Source organism: Euprymna scolopes, chromosome 26 (assembly GCF_053919585.1).
Source record: "Euprymna scolopes isolate OS-2025 chromosome 26, ASM5391958v1, whole genome shotgun sequence".
NCBI lineage: Eukaryota > Metazoa > Mollusca > Cephalopoda > Sepiida > Sepiolidae > Euprymna > Euprymna scolopes.
In genome coordinates, this window is record NC_136507.1 from 50,120,330 (window position 1) to 50,144,142 (window position 23,813).

The window sequence follows — 23,813 nt, forward strand, 5'->3', positions numbered from 1 at the left end:
GATTTGTCCGACAGATAGCATCTCTACTTCCTATTTCACATTCTCCTCTATTTCTCTCTTTCTTTTGTCTGGATCTCTGATGTGACACACTTTTTGTTCACCTCAACAGGCAATACCTTTGTGTTAAGATAAAACAAAGGTACATCCTTTCGCAAGGTAAATAGACGTGTCTACAACTACATTAACGAACTTGTATGAACACTAGATACACATTCATTCACAATGAACTCATCAAAACTTTTCCTGTTCATACATATACATACAACAAACATTACAAGTTAAAAAGCATGCTTATACGTGTACACCACACACACGCGTGTACACCCCACACACTCTTGTTGTTTTTACCCTGTTCATTTAATAAAATATATTCTTTGTATATATTGTAACTCAGTATTTGTTGTCTCATTTTGAGGTTGGAGTTTTTGAACATGCATTATAAAATCTACAAGATTGAGTAACCCTGATCTCTACAAATTGGTGATACCGTTCACTACAGAGTAATGACTAGAATGATGATCTCCGCAAACAAAACTGCCTAAAGGAGTTTGCAATGAAGCTTCTTGAAGCAGATTGTGTTATAAGCCTCAGTTAGTTTATAGCGTTCCTCAATGTTTTAGGTTAGAAAAACTTGATCAGTCATGAAGTGCCTAGGACTATAGGACTGGCCTATCTGTTCAACTGCATGTCTTCTCAACCATTTATGTGATTTTTTTTCAAGTAATTTATAGCACATTCAAAATGAGACTAGATTTGGCAACTCTGGTATCTTGACCTTGTTCATCCTAAGCAATGACCTTGTTGTTAACAAAATTTAAAATAACTACACAATGAAATGAACCATTTGATGTAATATGTTATAACATATTACATCAAATGGTTCATTTCAGTAAAGCTTCTACTTAATCCATACATGGAATCTTTACAAGTACTACAACATTGAATTTGCAAGTAATAGCAACTATTCAAAAGTAATAGCAACAATTCAAAAGTAATAGCAACTATTCAAAAGTAATAGCAACTATTCAAAAGTAGTAGCAACTATTCAAAACTACAAACTTAGATCATCACCAATGAATGTAGTCTAATTCGAATACAGGACATAGAATTACAAGAATATCAGACTTGTCTCAAACAGACTAATGTACATTCTGGTTATTTGTATATGAACTCTAAATCATGACTGCAAGCCAAGAAAGAGAAATGAAAGTCACAGAGATGCGTTGCTTTTGAAAACATCTCATACATACATCATGTTACTTAACAAGGAAGTAAAGAACAGAAAAGGGCAAACAATCAGACTCACAAAGACCTCTTGACCATGGTGTAAAAACTGAAGTGGAATGATCACATTATACATTAACAAGATTTAAGACAATCCAGCCAGGCAAAGGGTAGGAATAAAAGCTAAATAGCAAATGAGATGGGGGATGATGCATCTCAAAATTAAAGCTGAGCAACACTTTGAGAAAGCGGGAAGGTAGAGAGGACTGATAACCAGGTATTCTGTGGTGACGCCATAGTCAGTCAGATTATGCCAGAGGTGAAGATGAAATAAATGCTGTGAGGTACTTTTTAGGCAGATGTACAATTTGTATAGATGTAAAAGTTTCTGCATTAAGTTCATTATAATAATCTCAGATGTAACACCAAGGTCTTGATATAGAAACTTTTTTAGGATGAGGAAACATTATTTAATTAAACAGTTTGTTGCACACTCACATTTTTGAAACTCATACAAAAATATTGAAAATCATTTCAAGTCAAAAGTTCCAGCAACATAACTAACCCAACTGAAGCAGACAACTATCATCTATGATATTAAAAAATGTTTACAATTGGCAAGGTAGGAGGGAGGATCAGAGCAAGTGAAAGACAAAAGAACATTAAATTGAGTCAAATATAAAAAAAATGATGGAAATCAGGATTTTTCTGTTTCAAAAGAAACATTTTCTATCAATTAACGGAGAACTTGCATCCCTGTTGTATAGATGTAAAAGTTGCTTGCCTCATTTCTGCATTGACTTCAGGATAATAATCTTGGATGTAACGCCGGATTCTCGATACAGAAGCTTCTTTAGGTTCTGACATAAAAGTAATAGCTAAGGAGAAAGTATCCTCAATTTTTAGTTCACCAGTGTTTCTTGGCTTCTTCTTCTTCTTTTTTCCTATAGAAAGAAAAGAAGAAAAAAGTGTTAACATTTAACACATTTGCATGAATTGCATTAAAACTGCAGTCAGTTGTTTAAGTTAATCATAAACAGAAATTAGTTTTAAATGGAAAAAAACAAAAAATTAATTCAAAATTACCTCTGCCAAGGAGGTTATGATTTTGGTCGAGTTAGTTGTGAACAGTTTAGCATTCACATTGCTTGACCAGTCATCATCAAACTTGGTCCAAATATTGGTCATAGTCCGACTTAGTACTGATTTAATTTAGGGATACTGAGGTCAAAAGTCACACAAAAAGTCAAAGTCACATTTTTGTCAATAATTTTGGTTTTGTTCATTGTAGAAAATGTTGTAGAGACTCAGTACTTGACCCAAATTTTAACCAAAGAATTTCAGCAAGTTGGGAAGTTTGATCATAGTTGAAATTTTAATAAAATTTCAATTTCCTATTTTACCAAACTTAGATCTGATGCTCATATATAACAGTAAGCATCATCGGCTAGTTTTGTAAGTTATCCACATTTTCATGGCACAATTTCAGAAATACTTCATACAATATGGAGAAATAACACACAAATAAGACTTTTTGGCCCATCCTTACATTATTAGGGAGACATAAACAATTTCATGATTAACTTAGGTCTTGCTATTTTTATAATAGTTCACATGCCCGCATATAAAATGAACATTTACTATTATCATTATATTATTACGCTTATCGCTCTGTCCGTTATCATGCTATGCATCCCTAAAAAAGGAAAGTGGAATATTCCAAATAAACCTCACTCTTGAAAACGCAAATTGAAATATTAAAAAAAAAATTGGTGTCGCTGTTGAGGCAAAGCTAATAAAAATGATTTGGCTTTCTTGGCCTTTTGGCTAAGATCAAAGTGTAGTATCTGCTCTTCAGGTGCTATATTTCAATTTCTTCTCTCTCAGTGGAAGAGAAATCCTTTACGACTAAGACAATTTTTCTCCACGTTAAAAAAACGACCCTGGTGTCTAAATCTGCCCCGTGGGGAGGCATTGTGAATAGGTACTATGTTTAAATTAACAAAATTTTAATATTAAAAAAGTAACTGGAAAAAGTTATTCCTGATTTAATTACAAAATGCCCTGGAAATGTCACTTCTGATTAATTATGAAATGATCTGGAAAATGTCTGTTCTGAATATTTTTTTTTTTACTTGCCTCTCCACAAGGGCAGAATTGGACATGAGGTCGGTTAAAAATTTAGGGGGATACCAGCTCCCCAAAAGGGGCACTCTGGTCAATAATAAAAATTGTGTCAGTAATGAAGGATTTTTTCTCCATCAACCAAGACCAAAAAGGAGGGATTTAAGTCACTGGAATGCTGAAACTGATATTACACTCAGAAATTCATGTTGAAGCAATGGTTGCCTAATCCCTAACCATGTTAATGCTTTTATGTATTACTTTCGAAAAGCTGCTGAAACAGTTTATGATTTAAACATTACTTTATTTCAAGTATATTTTAAGCAGTGGGTTACGGGATATGAAGTCATTCCCGGAAATTACTCAAACCGTTTACGATTTAAATATTACTTTATTTCAAGTATATTTTTAACAGTGGGGTGGGAAATATGAAGTCGGTTCCGGAAATGGCTGCAACCATTTACGTTTTGGACATTACTTTATTTAATGTATATTTTTAACAGTAGGATGGGAGATAAGAGGTTAGTCCTGGAAATGGCTGAAAAAGTTGACGATTTATACATTACTTTATTTCATGTATATTTTCAACAGTGGCGTGGGGATTATAAGTCAGTTCCAAAAATGACGGAAACAGTTAAGTATTTAGACATTACATTATTTCATGTATCTTTTTAGCAGTGGGTTGGGGATATAAAGTCAGTCCCATAAATGGCTGAAACAGTTTACTAATTAGACATTACATTATTTCATGTACCTTTTTAGCAGTGGGTTGGGGATATAAAGTCAGTCCCGGAAATGGCTGAAACAGTTTACGATTAAAACATTATTTAATGTATATTTTCAACGGTGGATGGCGGACGAAGTCAGTCCCGGAATTGAATGAGATGTGCAAATATATACTATCAGAAAGTGTCACCCAGTATTGAATGAGATAGGTGGAAAACATATAGTAGCAAAATACCCAGCGCCGCCCGGGATCGAATGAGATAGGTGAACGATATATATTAGCAGAATATGCGGCGTCACCCGGGATTGGATAAGATAGGTGAAACATATATACTATGAGAATACCCTGAATTGATTGATTTGCTTGTAATGAAATAATCAGTCCAGGCAATATATCAAAGCTATTATTTAAGTAAGGGGGAGCGACATAGGAAGTTAAAGTTATGAAAATTATTGTCGAAATTAGTAACATATCCAAGAATTATGAAAAATGATGAAATGTGAGTTACTTGATTGGTGTGTTTGTAATGATATAATAAGCCCAGACAATATATCAAATATATTATATAAGTAGGAGGGAGAGGCATAATGTGGGTTTTTAATTATAAAAATTATTGTCAAAATGAGTAACATATCCAGGATATTGAACAAAGATTAAATGTGAGTTAATCGATTTTGTGTTTATAATAAAATTAGCGGGGCTATCCGGCGTTGCGCGGGACCGTATACACGATGAAAAAATTGAATTTGGTTTTGTAATATATTTATTATTCTTATGAGAGAGGAATTTTGTATGTTTATGTATCATTTGCTATTTTGAGCAAAAGAATATTTTACCTACATAAGACGGGTATTACACATATGAAATAATTGTATCTTACCTAGGGTAGGTAATTTACAGCATGTATATGCAAGGACAGGTAATATGCAACACATTTATCTCATCAAATTCCAGGCGATGCCAGGTATTTTGCTAATATATATTCTCATCTATTTATTCAATCTCGGGCAACGCTGGGTGTTTTGCTAATATATATCTCAATCAATCTCATGAAATCCTGGGCGACGCAAGGTATTCTGTTAGTATATATTTCAATCAATCTAGTTCAATCCAAGGAAACGCCAAGTATTCTGCTAGTATATATTTGCATCTATCTCATTACATCCCAGCTGACAATGTATTCTGCTTGCATACATTTGCATGTATCTCGTTGAATCCAGGGTGACTCCTGGTAATCTGTAAGTATATATGTTAACGTATCTCGTTGAATCCCATAATTCTTGGATTGTTACACATTTCGACAATTTAATCCACATTATCGCTCACCTGTCTAAAATAATAACTTTAAGACATTGTCTTGGTTGGTTTTTCATTACAAACACATCATCCAAATAACTCATATTTAATCATTTTTCATAATTTTTGGATATGTTACTAATTTCAACAACCATGTCACATGATTTAACTTACATTATTGCCTCCACTCTTACTAAAATAAAAACATTGATACATAGGCTATGGTATGTTACTAATTTCTGCTATCATTTTTCATGAGTAAATCCACATTATCGCCCCCTTCTATCACTATAATAATAACTTTTAGACATTGTATGGCCGGTTATTTCATTACAAACCCACCAACATATTTTTCATAATTCTTGGATATGTTACTAATTTTGACGATTATTTTTAATGAAGTAACCCAAATAATCGCCACCTCTTGCTAAAATAATAACTTTCATAAATTGTCTGGTATGTCTACTTCATTATGAATATACCAATCAAATAACTCACATTTCATCATTTTTCATAATTTTGGGATATGTTGCTAATTTCAAACGTCATTTTTTCTGAGTTCAATCACATAATCCCTCTCCTCTTACTAAAGTAATACCTTTGAGACATTTCTGTGCTGTTTATTTCATTACAAATGCATCAATAAAATACCTCACACTTCATCATTTTTTCATAATTCTTGGATATGTTATGAATTTCGACAATCAAATTTAATGAGCGCGCACATATAATCGCCCAATTCTTATTAAAATCATAAATTTGCTACATTGACTGGGCGGTTTATTTCATTATAAACACGCCAATCAAATAACTAAAACTTCATTTTTCATAATTCTTGGATGTGTTACTAATTTCGACAATAATTTTTCAAGAGTTAATCCACATCATCGCCACGTTCTTACTAAAATTATAACTTTAATACATCATCTTGGCTTTCTATTTTATTAAGAACACACCAAACAAATAACTCAAATTTACTCATTTTTAATAATTCTGGGATATGTTACTAATTTTTACAAACATTTTTTATCATGTAACCTACATAATTAACCCCCTCTTATTAAAATAATAACTTTCAGACTATATATGGGCTGTTTATTTCATTATAAACACATATAGCTTACATTTAATCACTTTTCATATTTCATATATGTTGCTAATTTCGACAATCATTTTTTCATGATTTAACCCACATAATCCCCTTCCTCTTACTAAAATAATAACTTTGAGACATTGTCTGGCTGGGTTTTTTTTTTTCATTACTTAAATACTAACTTTCAGACAATATCTGGGCTGTTTATTTCATTACAAACACACCAATCAAATAACTCACAGTTCATCATTTTTCATAATTCTTGGATATGTTACTTATTTGGACAATAATTTTTCATGATTTTATGACTTAACCACCCCATCATGAAGTTACATTCAGGGGAGCTCACTCGCATATTATAACAATTATTGTATATTTATGTAATGATATTCGACAATGAAGCAATATCCAAGGGAGGTCACTTGCATATTATAGTAATGATTGCATATTATTCTAATGGTAATCGATAACGAAGCTACATCCAAGCGAGATCACTTGCATATTATAACAATGATTGTATATTATTCTAATGGTATTCGACAATGAAGCTACACCCAACGGGAGGGCACTTATATAATATAACAATGATTTCATATTAATCTAATGGTATTCGACAATGAAGCTACATCCAAGGGAGGTCACTTACATATTATAACAATTGTATATTAATCTAATGGAATTCGACAATGAAGCTAAACCCAAGGGAGGTCACTCGCATATTATGACAATAATTGTATATTTTTCTAATCGTTTTTCATGATTTAACCCACATAATCCCCTCTCCTCTTGCTAAAATAAAAACTTTGAGACATTGATACTGGTTATTTCATGATAAACACACCAATCAAATAACTCACATTCTATCATTTTTCAAAATGTTACTAATTTCGACAACCATTTTCGATGATTTAACACGCATAATCGCCCCTCTCTTACTAAAATAACAACCATGCGAAATTGTCTAGGGTGTCTATTTCATTACAAATATGCACATCAAATATCTAACATTTCATAATTTTTCATAAGTCTTGGATATGTTATTAATTTTGACAATCATGTTTCATGAGTTAACCCACATAATCCCCTTCCTCTTACTAAATTAATACATTTGAGACATTGTCTGTGCTGGTAATTTAATTACAAACACACCAATCGCATAACTCACATTTCATACTTTTTCACTTTTCTTGGATATGTTACTAATTTGTACAATCATTTTTAATGATGTAACCCACATAATCGACCCTCTCTTAATAAAATATTAACTTTAAGACTATATCTGGGCTGTTCATTTCATTATAAAACCAATCCAATAATTTACATTTAATCACTTTTCATAATTCTTGGATATGTTACTAATTTCAACAATCGTTTTTCATAATTTAGCCCACATAATATCCTTTCCTTTGCTAAAATAATTATTTGTGACATTGTCTGGCATGTTATTTCATTATAAACACACCAACAAATAACTCGCATTTCATCATTTTTAATAATTCTGTGATATGTTACTAATCTGGACAATAATTTTTCATGATTTTACAACATAATCACACCATCTTCCTATATGGGGTATTCTGTTAGCACAAATATCCACCCATCTGATCCGATCCCAGGAATTCTCCTAGGAAACATCCCACCCATGTCATCCAATCCCAGGCAACGTTGTGTATTTTGCTAGTACATATATCCACCTTTCTTATACAATCCCCGGCAACGCTGAGTATTATGCTAGTACAAATATCCAGCTATGAAGCCATATCCTAGAGCGTTCACTGGCATAATATTACATTGATTGCATATTAATCTAATGGTATTCGACAATGAGGCTACATCCAAGGGAGGTCACTTGCATATTATAACAATGATTGTATATTAATATAATTGTATTCGGAAATGAAACTACAGCCAAGTGAAGCCACTTGCGTAATCTAATGGTAGTCGACAATGAAGTTACACTCGCATGTTATAACAATGAGTGTATATTAATCTAATGGTATTAGACAACGAAGCTACACCCAAGGGAGGTCACTCGCATATTATAACAATGATTGTATATTATTCTAAAGGTATTCGGCAATGAAGCTACATCCAAGGGAGGTAACTTGCATACTATAACAATGATTGTATATTATTCTAATGGTATTCGACAACAAAGCTACATTCAAGGGAGGTCACTTGCATATTATAACAATGATTGTATATTATTCTAATGGAATCTGACAGTGAAGCTACATCCAAAGGAGGTCACTTGCATATTATAACAATGATTTTATATAAATGTAATGGCATTCGAGAATGAAGCTACATCCAAGGGAGGTCACTTAAAAATTATGACAATGAATGTATACTAATCTAATGGTATTCGAGAATGAAGCTACATCTAAGGGAGGTCACTTGCATATTATGACAATAATTGTATATTAATATAATGGAATTCTAGAATGAAGCTACACTCTATGGAAGTCACTTGCATATTACACCAATGTTTTTATATTATTCTAATGGTATTCGACAAAGATGCTACATCCAAGGGAGGTCACTTACATATTATGGCAATGATTGTATATTATTCTAATAAAATTTGACAATGACTATACATCCAAGGGAGATCACTTGCATGTTATAACAATGATTGTATATTAATCTAATTGAATTCGACAATGAATCTACACCCAAGGGAGATCACTTGCATATTATAATGATTACATTATTCTAATAGAATTTGACAATGAAGCTACATCCATGAGAGGTAACTTACATATTATACCAATTATTTTATATTAATCTAATTGTATTCGACAATAAAGCTACATCCAAAGGAGGTCACTTACATATTATGAGAATGATTATATATTAATCTAATGGTATTCAACAATGAAGCTACATCCAAGGGAGGTCACTTACATATTATGACAATGATTGTATATTATTCTAATGGTATTCAACAATGAAGCTACACTCAAGGGAGGTCACCTACATATTATGACAATGATTGTATATTAATTTAATGGAATTCGACAATAAGGCTACACCAAGGTAGTTCACTCGCATATTATAACAATGATTGTATATTAATCTAATGGAATTCGACAATGAATCTACATCAAAGGGAGGTCACTTGCATATTACCCCAATGATTGTATATTAATCTAATGGTATTCGATAATGACGCTTAATCCAAGGGAGGTAAGTTGAATATTATCACAATGATTGAATATTAATCTAATGGTATTTGACAACGAAGCTACATCCAAGGGAAGTCACTTGCATATAATAACAATGATTGTATATTAATCTAAATGAATTCGACAATGAAGCTACACTCAAGGGAGGCCACTTGCATATTGTAACAATTATTGTATATTAAGCTAATGGAATTCGACAATGAAGCTACATGCAAGGGAGGTCACTTGCATATTATAACAATGATTGTATATTAATCTAATGGAATTTGATAATGAAGCTACATCCAAGGGATGTCACTTGCATAGTGTAACATATATACTGCGAAAGCACCTTCTAAATTTTTCAAATCGGACCTATACTGCACAAGCACCTTAAAAATTTTTGAATGGGACCTATAATGCACAAGCACCTTCAAAATTTTCACATCGGACATATACTGCACAAGCACCTTCTAAATTTTTCAAATTGGACCTATACTGCACAAGCACCATCTAAATTTTTCAAATCGGACCTATAGTGCACAAGCCCCTTCAAAATTGTCAAATGGGAACTATACTGCACAAGCACCTTCAAAATTGTTAAATCGGCCTATAATCCACAAGCACCTTCAAAATTGTCAAATCGGACTTATACTGCACAAGCACCATCAAAATTTTTTAAATCGGACCTATACTGCACAAGCACCTTTAAAAATGATCGAATCGGACCTATACTTCACCTATATCATACAATCACAGGCAACACTTGGTATTCTGCTAGCACACATACACCTACTTTATCCAATCCTGGGCTATGCAGGGTATTTTGCTAGTACAGATACCCACCTATGTAATCCATCCCGCGCGACACTAGGCATTTGGCTAGTACATACATCAACCAATTTTTTCCAATCCCAGGCGTCGCCGAGTGTTCTTCCAATCCCAGGCCATGCCGGGTAATCAACTAGTATATATGTCGTGCTAGTGCTATGTCATTCTATTACAGGCGACGCTGGGTATTTTGCTCCTACATATGCACCAACTCATGCCCTGTCCCTTCCTCCCTCTCTCCAATACGCATCTTTTTTTTCTTGCCCCACGTTCCACTTGTTAGGACACTCGGACCATAAACTCGTTATGGCCCGTTTGAACTTAAGTGCTAGGCCTAAACTGGCCGGATACTGGAAGTTCAACAACTCCTTGTTGGAGCTGGAGGGCTACCGGTTAAAGGTCACTGAGCTAATTCAGAGGGCTTTAGTGGGGGCGGTTACAGGGAGTAAGTGGTGGGTTAGTCTTAAGGCCAAAATTAGGCGCTTCTCTGTCAAGTATAGCCAACGCCTCGCGTTAGATAAGGCTGAGGCAAAGAAGCGCTTAGAGGATAAGCTGACCCGGGCGGTGGAAGGGGGGGACCCCCTAGAGGTAGCACTAGCTAAACAAGATCTCAACCGCTTGGCTAGCGAGCGGTATGAAGGTCAAGTAGTTAGGGCTAGGTTAAACAAAGTTTCTAACGAGGCTGTGAATGTTGACGCCGTTGAGCGTAAGGCTGCTTTAAGGCGCGGTTCGGATGGGTACATTCGTAAAGTATATAACCTGGAAGGACACGCTTTAGTATCGACTCGGGAGATCTGCGAGGGGTTTCAGGAGCATCTATCGGTGCGCTTCACCCAACTACCCAGGCTCAGGGTTGATGAGTTTGGCAGCTATTTGGCTGACTCGCCCCGCCTCACGGCGGCTCGAGCGGCTAGCTGTGATGGTCTTATTACTGAACATGAGGTCATTACTGCGTTGAAGCAGGTCGGCTATAACAAATCTCCGGGGCTTGATGGTTTACCCTACGAGTTTTACTTGAGGCTGTCGCCCATGTTGGTCCCTCTTCTGAAGGATATGTTCAACCATTGGTTTGCCCAGGGTTCCATCCCTGGACAGGTGACCAAGGGTGTGATCACATTGTTGAGGAAAGGTCAACGGCATGGTGGGAGGGAAAACTTTGATGATTTTAGGCCCTTGACTCTGCTAAACACAGAGTTAAAGATTTTGGCAAAGATTCTTGCGAATCGCTTGCAGGTTGTCATCACTGATTTGATCGAACCAGACCAGACTTATGCTGTGAAGGGGAGATCGATTCAAGACAATTTGCATTTGATACGCTCGATCATAGAGGGGACAGAAGACGACGCCGAAGCCGCGCTGATCAGTTTGGATCAGTCCAAGGCATTCGATAGGGTCGACCATCGGTTCCTAGGATCTGTGTTAGAGGCCGCCGGATTTAATCCGGACTTCCGCAAGTGGATCTTTGTTCTGTATGACAGGCCAACGGTGGCGGTGCAGATCAACGGTAAGCTAGCGGAGTCATTCGCTATCTCTCGGTCGGTGCGACAGGGTTGTCCGCTGTCGCCTCTGTTGTATGTCCTGGCGTTGGAACCCCTCCTTCGCAATTTAAGGGACGAGGCGGCTACACCAGTCCTGCGCGGAATAGCTCTCCCTGGAGGCACACGAGCCAGGGTTTCCGCGTTCGCCGATGACGTCACCGTGTTCGTGTCTTGCCTCACGGACGTTCAAGTGGTGGTAGAGGCGCTCGCTCGATACGAAGAAGTAACAGGGGCCATCTTCAACCGTAGCAAGTCTGCTGGCCTGCGGTTGGGGGCCTGGACCGGGGTAAACTCGCTTCCAGGTATTTTCAGCTGGACTGATGGACCGGTCCGTATTCTCGGTGTCTGGTTTGGACCGGGACTTCAGCTGGAAAAGAATTGGTCGGAAGTACAGTCTAAGGTCAAATCGTCAGTGAAGACTTGGATTGGAAGGAAATTGTCCTTGAAGGGTCGGGCGGAGGCGTGTGCTACATACGTCTTTCCGCTCATCCTTTACCGTTTGTCTGTACTTCCTCTCCCTGCAGAACGCCTAACCCGCTTACAAGGGCGCCTCGATTCACTATTGTGGAACGAGGGTAAGCACTATGTCTGCAGAGAGGTCTGTGTTCAAAGTCCGAGCGAGGGAGGCCTGGGTCAGCCCAGTCTCTTGTGTCATAGAAACGCCGAGAGATTGGCTTTCCTGGGTCGTTCGCTTGAAGGAGACGCTCCTTGGGTCCCTGTGGTTGAGAACTCGTTTCCCAATCTCAAACCCAACCCTTCGGTAGAAGGTCGTCGTAGACCGAAGGGGGAGTCCAAGTTCTTCTCCGAATGCCGGACCGCTCTTAGAGCTTTGCCGGGGACCAGTGTCCTCGATCAGCCAAGGAAGGAACTGTATCGGGATTTAGTGGAGGGGACCGCGAAGGATCCACTTTGTAGGCGGATGGGATGGTCGATGAAGGTTGTCCGTTCTCAATGGTGTTGGGCGCCGGGACGGGAGATTCTGAATAACTCGGAATTCTCCCTGACTTGGCGACTGGTCCGAAATGCGCTGCCCCTCTTCGACGAACTTTTCCGGTATAAAGAACATACCAGGCGCTTCTGTCCGTGCTGTGACGAACGCGAGCCCGAAACAATCGAGCACGCGTTTTTTAGTTGCAGCCGGATACAGCCCCTTCTAAAGTACGTCGAGGGGGTAACAGCTCGCATCGATGCCGAGTGTCCGCTCGATCTTGACGTAGGAACTTTTGTGTACAACATGGAGCCGCCGTTCCCCAGGGAGGAAAATTTGGTTTTCCTGGCGATCCTAGCAGTAGCGCGCATGACTATTTGGATAACGCGCCTCAAGTTGGTCCGCGAAGGGACATCTGTTCCTGATCGGGATCTGATTGTTTACTTTAAACATTTGCTTAAAGTAAAGATCAGATGCGATTGGAAGAGGTTGCCTAGAGTGGAATTTGACAAGAGGTGGGTGCACAGCACTAGTTTGTGCATCCGTCGAGGAGCCAGGTTTCAATTCGTGTTCCCTCCATGAGCATGGCACGGGCGGTGCTGAGTCCTTCGGAACCCATCCCGCCTTAGCATAGTTCAGTAAAGTGACTCTTGACTGGTGGTACAAACGAGATCCCACTCCTATTATTATTTTTGGTACTAGAGAACCTCTGAGTCTACCCACTCCCCTTTGCCACAGATTTGTTTTGAATAAATCCCAATCCTCCCTCACTACTCAGAGGTCACCGACCGACCCCTCCATCCGTTGCTTTATTTTTCTCCCGCCTCCATTAAGGCTTCTTCCCCAAACCCCATTAGGGATGCCCTGCTTGTTTTCGGCTCCCCGGAAAACAGTGGGGGATCTAGTCACATAGAATAGTACAGGGGGGCCTTACTAACAACCCATTAGTTATTATTCCTTATTTTCTTTTGAAATGAACATTTTGATAGGTTTTTTCCCACTCCACGAACTTTTTTATCCAAATAAATTCAAGAACTATTTTTTGTTTTTTCCAATGAAATCGAACTTTATTTTCTTACACATGCACACACACACACAAAAAAAAAAAAAAAAAAAAAAAATGCACACACGACATACAGAAATTATTATACAAATTGTAAATATGTTATTCTTTACACTGAACGCTGGGGTTCTTAGTTAGATTAGGCTCCACAGAGTGAATGAGGTATTTTGGTAAATGTTGCCAGTCAAGAGTAAGACCTCAAAGTCTTCATGTCATTATAGTCACAAAGACCCTGTACCCTCCCCCTCCCAATTTCTTATAGGGCCTTGTGCCTAATTTTGTTGTTTGATATTTTTGTTTTTTATAATTTTATATTGTAATTGCAATTTTTTCATAACAATAAAATAAATAAATAAGATCAAAGTGTAGTACCTGTTCCGGCAGATACTGCAAGCAAAGACCATATGTGGGGGAAACCCCACGTATAAGACCTTGGTCAATGTAGGGGCAACCCTTCATACCAATTGTCACTATCCAGCTCCCCAACTCCCCGTGGAGTTGGTCCCCATTTCCCCTTCACTCCTCACATTAAAAATCGGCCTTGTGCTTAATTTGCCCAGTGGGGGAGCAAATAAATACCTCAAAGTATTTCTTAGAAATAAAGCGGTTTCATTTTTCGCCCTCTCCTCCCACTAACTCATAATATGCCTCTCACCTTCCTCAAAAATATATAATACGCATTTTATTTTTTACTTGGTCTCCACAGAGTGAATGAGGTATTTTGGTAAATGTTGCCAGTCAAGAGTAAGACTCCAAAGTCTGCATTTTCAACAATGTCAAATAGTCACAAAGACCCTGTACCCTCCCCCTCCCAATTTCTTATAGGGCCTTGTGCCTAATTTTGTTTTTTGTAATTGTTGTATGTTTTTTATAAAATTTCAATTTTTGTGAAAATATGTATGTACTTTTACCGAAAATAAAATATATAAATAAGATCAAAGTGTAGTATCTGTTCCGGCAGATACTGCACTTAAGATAATTTGTACCAGTCAATGGAGGGGAGACCCTCTATACTGGGACAATTATTATTTTTGGTAACCAGAGTGACCCCTTTTAGGGGAGCTGGTTTTTACCTCACATTAAAAACGGCCTTGTGCCTAATTTGCTCAGTGGGGGAGCAAATAAATACCATCTGTTCCGGCAGATACTGCACTTAAGATAATTTGTACCAGTCAAAGGAGGGGAAACCCTCTATACTGGGACAATTATTATTTTTGGTAACCAGAGTGACCCCTTTTAGGGGAGCTGGTTTTTACCTCACATTAAAAACGGCCTTGTGCCTAATTTGCTCAGTAGGGGAGCAAATAAACACCATCTGTTCCGGCAGATACTGCACTTAAGATAATTTGTACCAGTCAATGGAGGGGAAACCCTCTATACTGGGACAATTATTATTTTTGGTAACCAGAGTGACCCCTTTTAGGGGAGCTGGTTTTTACCTCACATTAAAAACGGCCTTGTGCCTAATTTGCTCAGTGGGGGAGCAAATAAATACCATCTGTTCTTAGAATTAAAGCGGTTTCATCCTTCTCCCCCCACCCCCACTAAGAAAATAAGGAGAGAAACAAACGTCAATCGAAAATAAGGATGGCCTTCTGTGATTTTATGAATATGACATCTAAATATAAATTATGGATCTTTTATTAATAGGAGATAATGCTCGGCAAAAAATTAAGCTGTATAAGACGGTTACTTGGTTTTTTTGGCTAAGATCAAAGTGTAGTATCTGTTCTTAGAAATAAAGCGGTTTCATCTTTCGCCCCCTCCTCCCACTAACTCATAATATGCCTCTCACCTTCCTCAAAAATATATAATACGCATTTTTTTTTACTTGGTCTTTTGGCTAAGATCAAAGTGTGGTATCTGTTCTTAGAATTAAAGCGGTTTCATAATCCCCCCCCCCCACTAAGTAAATATAAATTATGCATCTTTTTTAATAGGACATAATGCTCGGGAGAAAATTAAGCTGTATAAGACGGTTACTTGGTCTTTTGGCTAAGATCAAAGTGTAGTATCTGTTCTTAGAATTCAAACTAATATATGAAAAATATATAATACGCATGTTTTTTTACTTGGTCTTTTTGACTAAGATCAAAGTGTAGCATCTGTTCCTAGGCCTGGGATGTGATCAAATACAATCACTCATATGTTTGTTTATTTACATTTTAAAACGCAGTAAAACGAATCTCGTTTCCTGTCTAGACATCTCTCTCTCTCTGTCTCTCTCTTTTTCACTCTCTCTCTCTGTTTGCGTGTCTCTCTCTCTCTCACTTCGTCTTCCTTATCCTAAAGACTGTTACTAAAAAGGAAAATGGCGTCTCACTTTGTTTTTTTTTAGTAAAAACATCGATGATTAATATTTTTTGTAAGCATATTTTTTTTTTTACTTCACATTTTTTGCTTGTTATTTTTCGTTTAACTATCGTATCTAATTATTTTTAACGTACTAAAACTTTGGTAACGTTCTCCTGACGTGAAATTTTTGTATTTTGATATGTATGATGTCTTTTTTACCGATAACAAAAGTCTCTATTCAATGTTTTCATAAACCTATCGCCATTACAGCTTGCTTACGTCAGGGTCACGTGACATGACTCAGCGTTTATTAAATTACGTATAAATATCATCAAAATGTCACTTTGGGGGGGGGGGGGGGGCTGCAGAAAATCAATGTTGACCCACTTCTGATGGTCCTTTTGGGCTAATTTTTCGATATTTGTCATCCAAAGGGTGGGGCTTTCATATGATACCAAGTTTGTTAATTTTTGTTGTGTCTGTCAAAAGTTTTTAGCAGACACACAAACATACATTTTCGCTTTTATATATATACTAGCAGGGCTACCCGGCGTTGCTCGGGACCGTATAAACAATGAAAAAACAAAAGCAGATATTGAACATATGTTTTATTCTTAGGGGAGAGGAATCTTTCATCTCAAGTTTTAGCGTTACAAACAAACATTTGTCTTTTATATATATAGATAATGACAGGTTTTTTGGGGCCCCCCTCGAAGATAACTGATCAGTTGACCAACTTCTAGTGGTCCGTTTGACGTGAAATTTCGATATTTGTTATCCGGGTGATGGGGCTTCGATATGATACCAAATTTGTCAAGTTTGGTTCCGTCTTTCAAAAGTTTTAGCGTTACAAACAAACATACATACATACACACAGACGTTTGGCTTTTATATATATAGATATAGATAATCAGCCCAGGAAATATATCAAAGTAATTATGTTAGAAAGAAAGGGCGATAAGGATGGTTTACATTATGAAAAATAATTATCGAAATTAGTAACATATCCAAGAATTATGTTATTCTTCAAGAAATATGTTATTTAATGTATTAGTGTGTTTGCAATGAAATAATCAGAACAGACAATATATCAAAGTTGCTATTTTAGTAAGTGGGGCGATGATGTGGGTTAAAATGATGAAAAATGATTGTTGACATTAGTAACATATCCAAGAATTATGAAAAATGACGAAATGACAGTTAATTGATTGGTGTGTTTGAAATGAAATAATCAACCCAGATAAAATATCAAAGTTATTATTTTAGTAGTGGGGGTTGATAATGTGGGTTAAAAAACATTAAAAATAATTGTCAAAATGAGTAACAATATCCAAGAATTAAGAAAAATGATGAAGTGTGAGTTTATAGTTGTGTTTTTTATTAAATAATCAGCCCAGACAATATATCAAAGTAATTTTTTAGTAAGAGAGGGTGACGAGGATGGTTTAAATTATAAAAAATTATTGTCGAAATTAGATATCCAAGAATTACGAAAAATGACGAAATGTGATTTAATTGATTGGTGTGTTTATAATAAAATAATTAGCTTAGACAATATATCAAAGTTATTATATAAGTAAAGGGGAAGGAGATAAGGAGGGCTTAAATTATGAAAAATTATTGTCGAAATTAGCAGCATATCCAAGAATTATGAAAAAATGATGAAATATTAGTTAATTGATTAGTGTGTTTATAAGGAAATAATCAGCCTAGACAATATATCAAAGTTATTATTTAGTAAAGATGGAAGGGCGAAAATGATGGTTAAAATTATGAAAAATGATTGTCGAAATAAGTAACATATCCAAGAATTATGAAAAATGATTAAATGTGATTTCATGCATTAGTGTGTTTGTAATAAAATAATAAGCCCAGACAATATTTCAAAGTTATTATTTTATTAAGGAGGCGGGGGGGGGGGGGGTAATGTGGGTATAAATTATGAAAATTTATTATCGAAATTAGTAACATACCCAAGAATTATGAAAAATGATGAAATGGAGGGTAATTGATTAGTGTGTTTGTTATGAAATAATCAGTCCAGCAAATGTATCAAAGTTATTATTTTAGTAAGGTTGGGCGACAACGTTGGTTTAAATTATGAAAATATTGTCGAAATTAGTAAGATATCCAAGAATTACGAAAAATGATGAAATGTGAGTTGATTGATGTGTGTGTGTGTGTGTAATGAAATAATCAACCTAGACAATATATCAAAATTATTATTTTAGTAAGGTGTGTTATATAGTGAGTTTAAATGATGAAAGATTATTGTCAAAATTAGTACCATATCCAAGAATTATTAAAAATGATGAAATGTGAGTTAATTGATAGTTGTGTTTTTTTATAAAATAATCAGCCGATACAATATATCAAATTTAATATTTTAATAAAGGGAGGGGGGTGATAATGTGGGTTGAAATTATGAACAATTATTGTCGAACATAGTAACATATTCAATAATTATGAAAAATGATAAAATGTGAGTTAATTGACCGGTGTGTTTCTAATGAAATAATCAGCCCAGGAAATATATCAAAGTTATTATTTTAGTAAGGGGGAGATACAGTTTTAATAAAAAACTAGAATAATATGATTGTGCCTTCATTCATGCTGAACAGAACGCTCACAGCATGCCCAGCAACAATATATTACATATGAAAAATGCTGCTGTGGAATTTCCACAGGTCCCACTAGTTATTATGATGATGATGATGTGGATTAAATTTTAGGTTTGACTCCTCTGAGAAGAGTCATAAACTATTAGAATCTTGGTGCATTTTAACGAAGAAATATATAAAAAAGGGGTAATTGTGCATAAAGTGAGACCCTAATTTTCAAATAGGCCGGCAGGTGTTGCCCGCATCTGTCCATTAAGGTATGGAAGCATAAAATGCTGGCAGGTTTGAAATTTTATGCGCTATTACCAAAAAAGGATTAAAAATATTTTAATACATATGATACAGGTGTCAGCCATGTCGTGTACATATAATACTAGAGCAGCATAAAACCACTATTTTAACATTTACATGTTTTGTGAACCAATTTTTTGCTGCTTCAAGATCAGAATTTTGGGTCAGAATTTCAGAATTCTTGTAAGTGTGATTGTAAAAACACTAATATTAGTGTAGTTTGTAAAAACACTAATCAGTATGATTGTAAATTACTTCGAAATTTTTTTAGAAATTAAAGAAAAGGAAAATAACCTTTCTTTGATCTTTTTGATTTTTTAACTTCTGTGCTGGCTGAATCTTCTTTGGTACTTCTCCGTTTCCGAGTCTTTTTTTCAGTTTCTTCCACTTTTTCACCATCTTCTTTTTTAGCATCACTACCATTTTCCCCAGCATCCTTCTAGATAACACGACACAAAAAGAAAAAAGTGAAAAATGAATGAGAAATTTGATTAAGGATATAAAATGCATTTAAGAAATCAATTTGAACTATTCACAATAAAGATAAATGGTTTGTTTTGTTTGTTTTTTTTAATTTTATCCAAGGTGACTGCTTCTTTGTAGAATACTCTTTGCACTTACTAACGTTGCCTAAGAATATTTTTAATTTTATTTTTTCAAATCAAATCAATTCAAATTTATCTGGCAAAAAAACATTTTGGTTTGCTATTTTTGGTTTAATTTAATTTATTTATATTAACTTCATCAAATTATGTTTTTCAAAGGATTTTAAGACAAGTTTAATTATTACAATATCATTTGGTCATAAAATTATTAATTGAAATAAATTCTTATAAAACTAACATTTTAATTTTTTTTTATAAAATTATTGAATGTAAATAGTTTCTCAAACTTTTAATCTTTTAATACATGATGATTTTCAAATAACTTTAAAACCAGTTTAAATGACTTTCTATTTGACAGTTTAAAGGCTTTCAGATCCCTTTCAAATTTGAAAAGGCCATAAAGTAAGTCATTCTTCTCTTTTTTTTTCAACTATTAACAAAAGATCAAAATGGCTGACTCATTTATGAATAAAGCAAAAATTCACTCTAGTAGATTTAATGTGTAATTAATCATTATAAATGAATATTCTCAATAGCAAATAAGAAAAATGAATAATTAAATGCCTAATTATGATAATTACACATTTAATTATTCATTTTTGTTTTATGTTGACATAAGAAACACACAAACATGAGAAGTGGTCATACACTTTTATTAATAGAGATTAAACACATAAATAATAATGCAAGTTAATTTAGAGAGAGAGAGAGAGAGAGAGAGAGAGAGAGAGAGAGAGGGGGGAGCAGTTGTAGAAAGAGGCAGAGAGTGTGAGGAGTTTTAAAAGAAACATTACACACTATTTTTTAAATTCTATTTGGTTATTCATGATCCCTGGTAATGCTAGGTAGTCTTGCTAATATTATCATATATCAAAAACACAAGAACAAAGAATGGATATTCATCTATTGGTTGTTTAACATATTTATAGGTACAGAATAATCTCATAAATTAGGCACGACCAAAAAGTGAAAGAGAAACCAAGTTGTTGTTTTTAAACAAATTAAAATCTATTAAAATCTAATATTTTTCAGCAACTATTTTTCCAAAAAGATAAAAGCCTGAATTTTATCATATGAAAAAGCAGAATAATATAAAACTTTTTCTAATTTTAATAGAAATTTAAATTTAAAATTTTCAAAAAAAAAAAAAAAAAACATCATTCACCTCGATTTTTTGTATCAAGAGATAAAACACTTTAATATTTTTTTTAAAAGCTTCTTGAATCAATTCTTTTTTTTTTGTCTAAATAAGATTTAGGATGATTTGCTATAAGAATACGCAAAAAATATTATAAGTACCTGAATTTCAAATAATTTCATCTTTTATCTCAGTATATAGAAATCCCATGTCGAAATTCAAAAATCCAAAATTTAACATTCCTTTTTTAGGAACTACAAGACATAATTCGTCATTTTGAAATGAGGGAGGTAACAAATGTTTATAAATACAGAATAACTATTTTAGCACTTATAGGCGACCATAAGTGAATTGATATCAAGTAACAAGAAATTGCCAAAAGAAAATAGCATATTTTTAGCAAAATGCAGAGTTATTTATCGATTTCTTTTCTTATTTTGGTATTGATTCTCCAAAGCATTTCCTATTTAATGGTATATTAGCAATATTGGGCTCACTAAAAGAAAATTATTAATTTATTTTTCAAAGATTTAAAAGAAGTGTTTTTTGCAAAAAAATAATGAAAATAAATATATATATATATATATATGTGGCTAATCTGAAAGATAATAATTATCATATTCAATGAATTTCACACTTCAAAAAACAAAAGATGAAAAATAAAACATTAAAATTCTAATTTTCAACCTTAAAATTTGATACATGTGCAGTTGTTTTATTTTGTTTGCTTGTTTTATTTACAATCCCCACCCACCCCCTCCATTCTCACCCTACACACACAATACAATATATTTTGGTCAGTTTTGGTTAATTATTTTAAGTACAAATAGAGGTGAGGGGGGGGGGAATAATATATATTTAAATATCGATTATTAAAAAAAAATTTTTTTTACCATTATAAAGTTCATTCTCCACTTAAATATTGGTGATAATTTTCTATCGATTAGATATTACTTGATTTTTGGTAGATTTTTACAGAGAGACTCCGTCAAATAATACTTACTCTCTCCTTACGTTTTAGGTGTGCTTATCTTAAACTAATGAAGAAATCAGTATGAATTTTGGAATATATATTCTAGGCAACACATTATTTTTTTGTAAGTTTTACCATTTAGGGGGGTGCCACCCTAAACTTGCATCTTTCTCAAAAAAAAAAAAAAAAAAAAAAAAAAAAAAAATGGTATATACAAAAAATTTAATAGAGATGTGCATGAATGTCAATAATGTGTGTGTGTGTGTGCTTAGGTAAAATTCTAGACTATTGAATTTATCATTATGAATTATGAAATATGTATTCTAGACAACTGGGTATGTAACATAGGAGCATAGTTTGTTTTTAAATTTTACTATTTAGGGGATGTAGGGGGTGTTACTGAAACTGTACTATACCCCTCAAAAGAAAAAGCATTAAAATTTAAAACTAATGCTATATCTATTGCATATACCTGTCCTGGGAAAGGTATTCTACTAGAGGTCATAATACTATGATCTGGGGTTTGTATTATCTGACTAATGGTACAGTTACATAATTCCATACTGATGAGCATAAAACAACAAAACATCGAGAGATAATAAATTGACAATTAACAAATCAGTCATGTTGCAAAGTTCTCTTAGTAGATTGGAACTCTTGTTAGAATTTCAGTACTTGTGTTTACATCGAAAGATATAAGCCATATTTCTCTCACATTTCAAAGCATGATTGCCACGTTAGACGAATGATTATTGAATTGTCCAACTGGTGATAGTTACATAATTCCATATTGATGAGTGTGAAATCACAAAACATATATATGGTTATTCAAAATATTTATTTATAATTAATATATATATATATATATATATATATATATATATATATATATATATATACACACACAGAGACATATATACATATATCTATAATATAAAGCTGAACGTGTGTGTGTGTGGTCACGAATAGGCTCCTATATGGTTGACTATTTTAAAAAACTGATTACATATGATAGAAGATCTATCAAGGATCAAGAATGGGTATGTTTGATCTGGCAGAATGGTGGTTCATTAAAATTGTGGGGTCTGCGTTTTTGCCTGGTCCACAAAGTATGGAAATAAAAAATTTTAAAATTAAAAAAAAAACGTTTACAAGGGTTTTTGATATAGATATACATAAGAATACTTTGATAAGTATGTTTTAACTTAAATAGGAAAGGTATAATAAAATTGTGGGGTCTGTGATCGCGCCTGTACTCCATGGAAATATAGCACAAACTTTAACAAAGACTTTTCATATCTATTTGCGTAAGTATACTTTGATAATTATGTTTCAGTTTGAAGAAATATGGTATAATAAAATTATTGGGTGTTCGTTCGCGCCTGACCTCCATAGAATGTAAATATGTCACAAAGCTTAACAAGGTTTTTTAAAAGGGGTGAGGGTCCACAATAACACCGTAACTTTAATCTTAATTCAGGTTAGCTTTTATTTATTTTTTGGAGTTGAATCACATTGTGTCTCATAAATTCACGTTCTTATTAAAGTGAAAGCTAAAAAAAAAAGTCTGAACTTTAGACAATTCTCGACACAAATTTGGCATAACTGTTTTTTTTTCCTTCTCCACTTGCACGTGGCACTCTTTCGAAAATAGATTAGATAAATAATAAAAAATAAAAACGTTACTTGTTATCGTGTCAAAAGAAGGAAAAAATCCTGCTCACGTGATTACGTGTCTTTTTAAAAACATTTACATAACCTTTTTATTTTTATTTATATATCTGTTTAAGCTTTTTTTTTGTCAGTGTACTAGAAGGAATTCAGTTGATTACCCCCCTTTCTGCATGTTCTTTACATTACAATACTACAACCCTGAATCCGATGGCGCAATTCTACATC

General features: G+C 34.4%; 1 protein-coding gene and 1 non-coding gene across 3 annotated transcripts in view; one reads left to right on the plus strand and one right to left on the minus strand.

The window, feature by feature from the left end:
* LOC145248022 (uncharacterized) overlaps positions 1-23,813 on the minus strand; it is a 102,099-nt gene that overhangs the window by 9,278 nt on the left and 69,008 nt on the right. For both annotated transcript variants that reach the window (XM_080109732.1, XM_080109731.1), the window contains exons 7-8: positions 19,493-19,637; positions 2,009-2,168 (exon numbers count right to left, since the gene is read on the minus strand). In XM_080109732.1, coding sequence (XP_079965858.1) covers positions 2,009-2,168; positions 19,493-19,637 — 305 coding nt within the window. The remainder of the gene's footprint in view (positions 1-2,008; positions 2,169-19,492; positions 19,638-23,813) is intronic.
* Positions 3,031-3,234, plus strand: LOC145248485 (U2 spliceosomal RNA). The gene has a single exon (XR_013863371.1). It is a non-coding gene; the product is annotated as a U2 spliceosomal RNA (small nuclear RNA).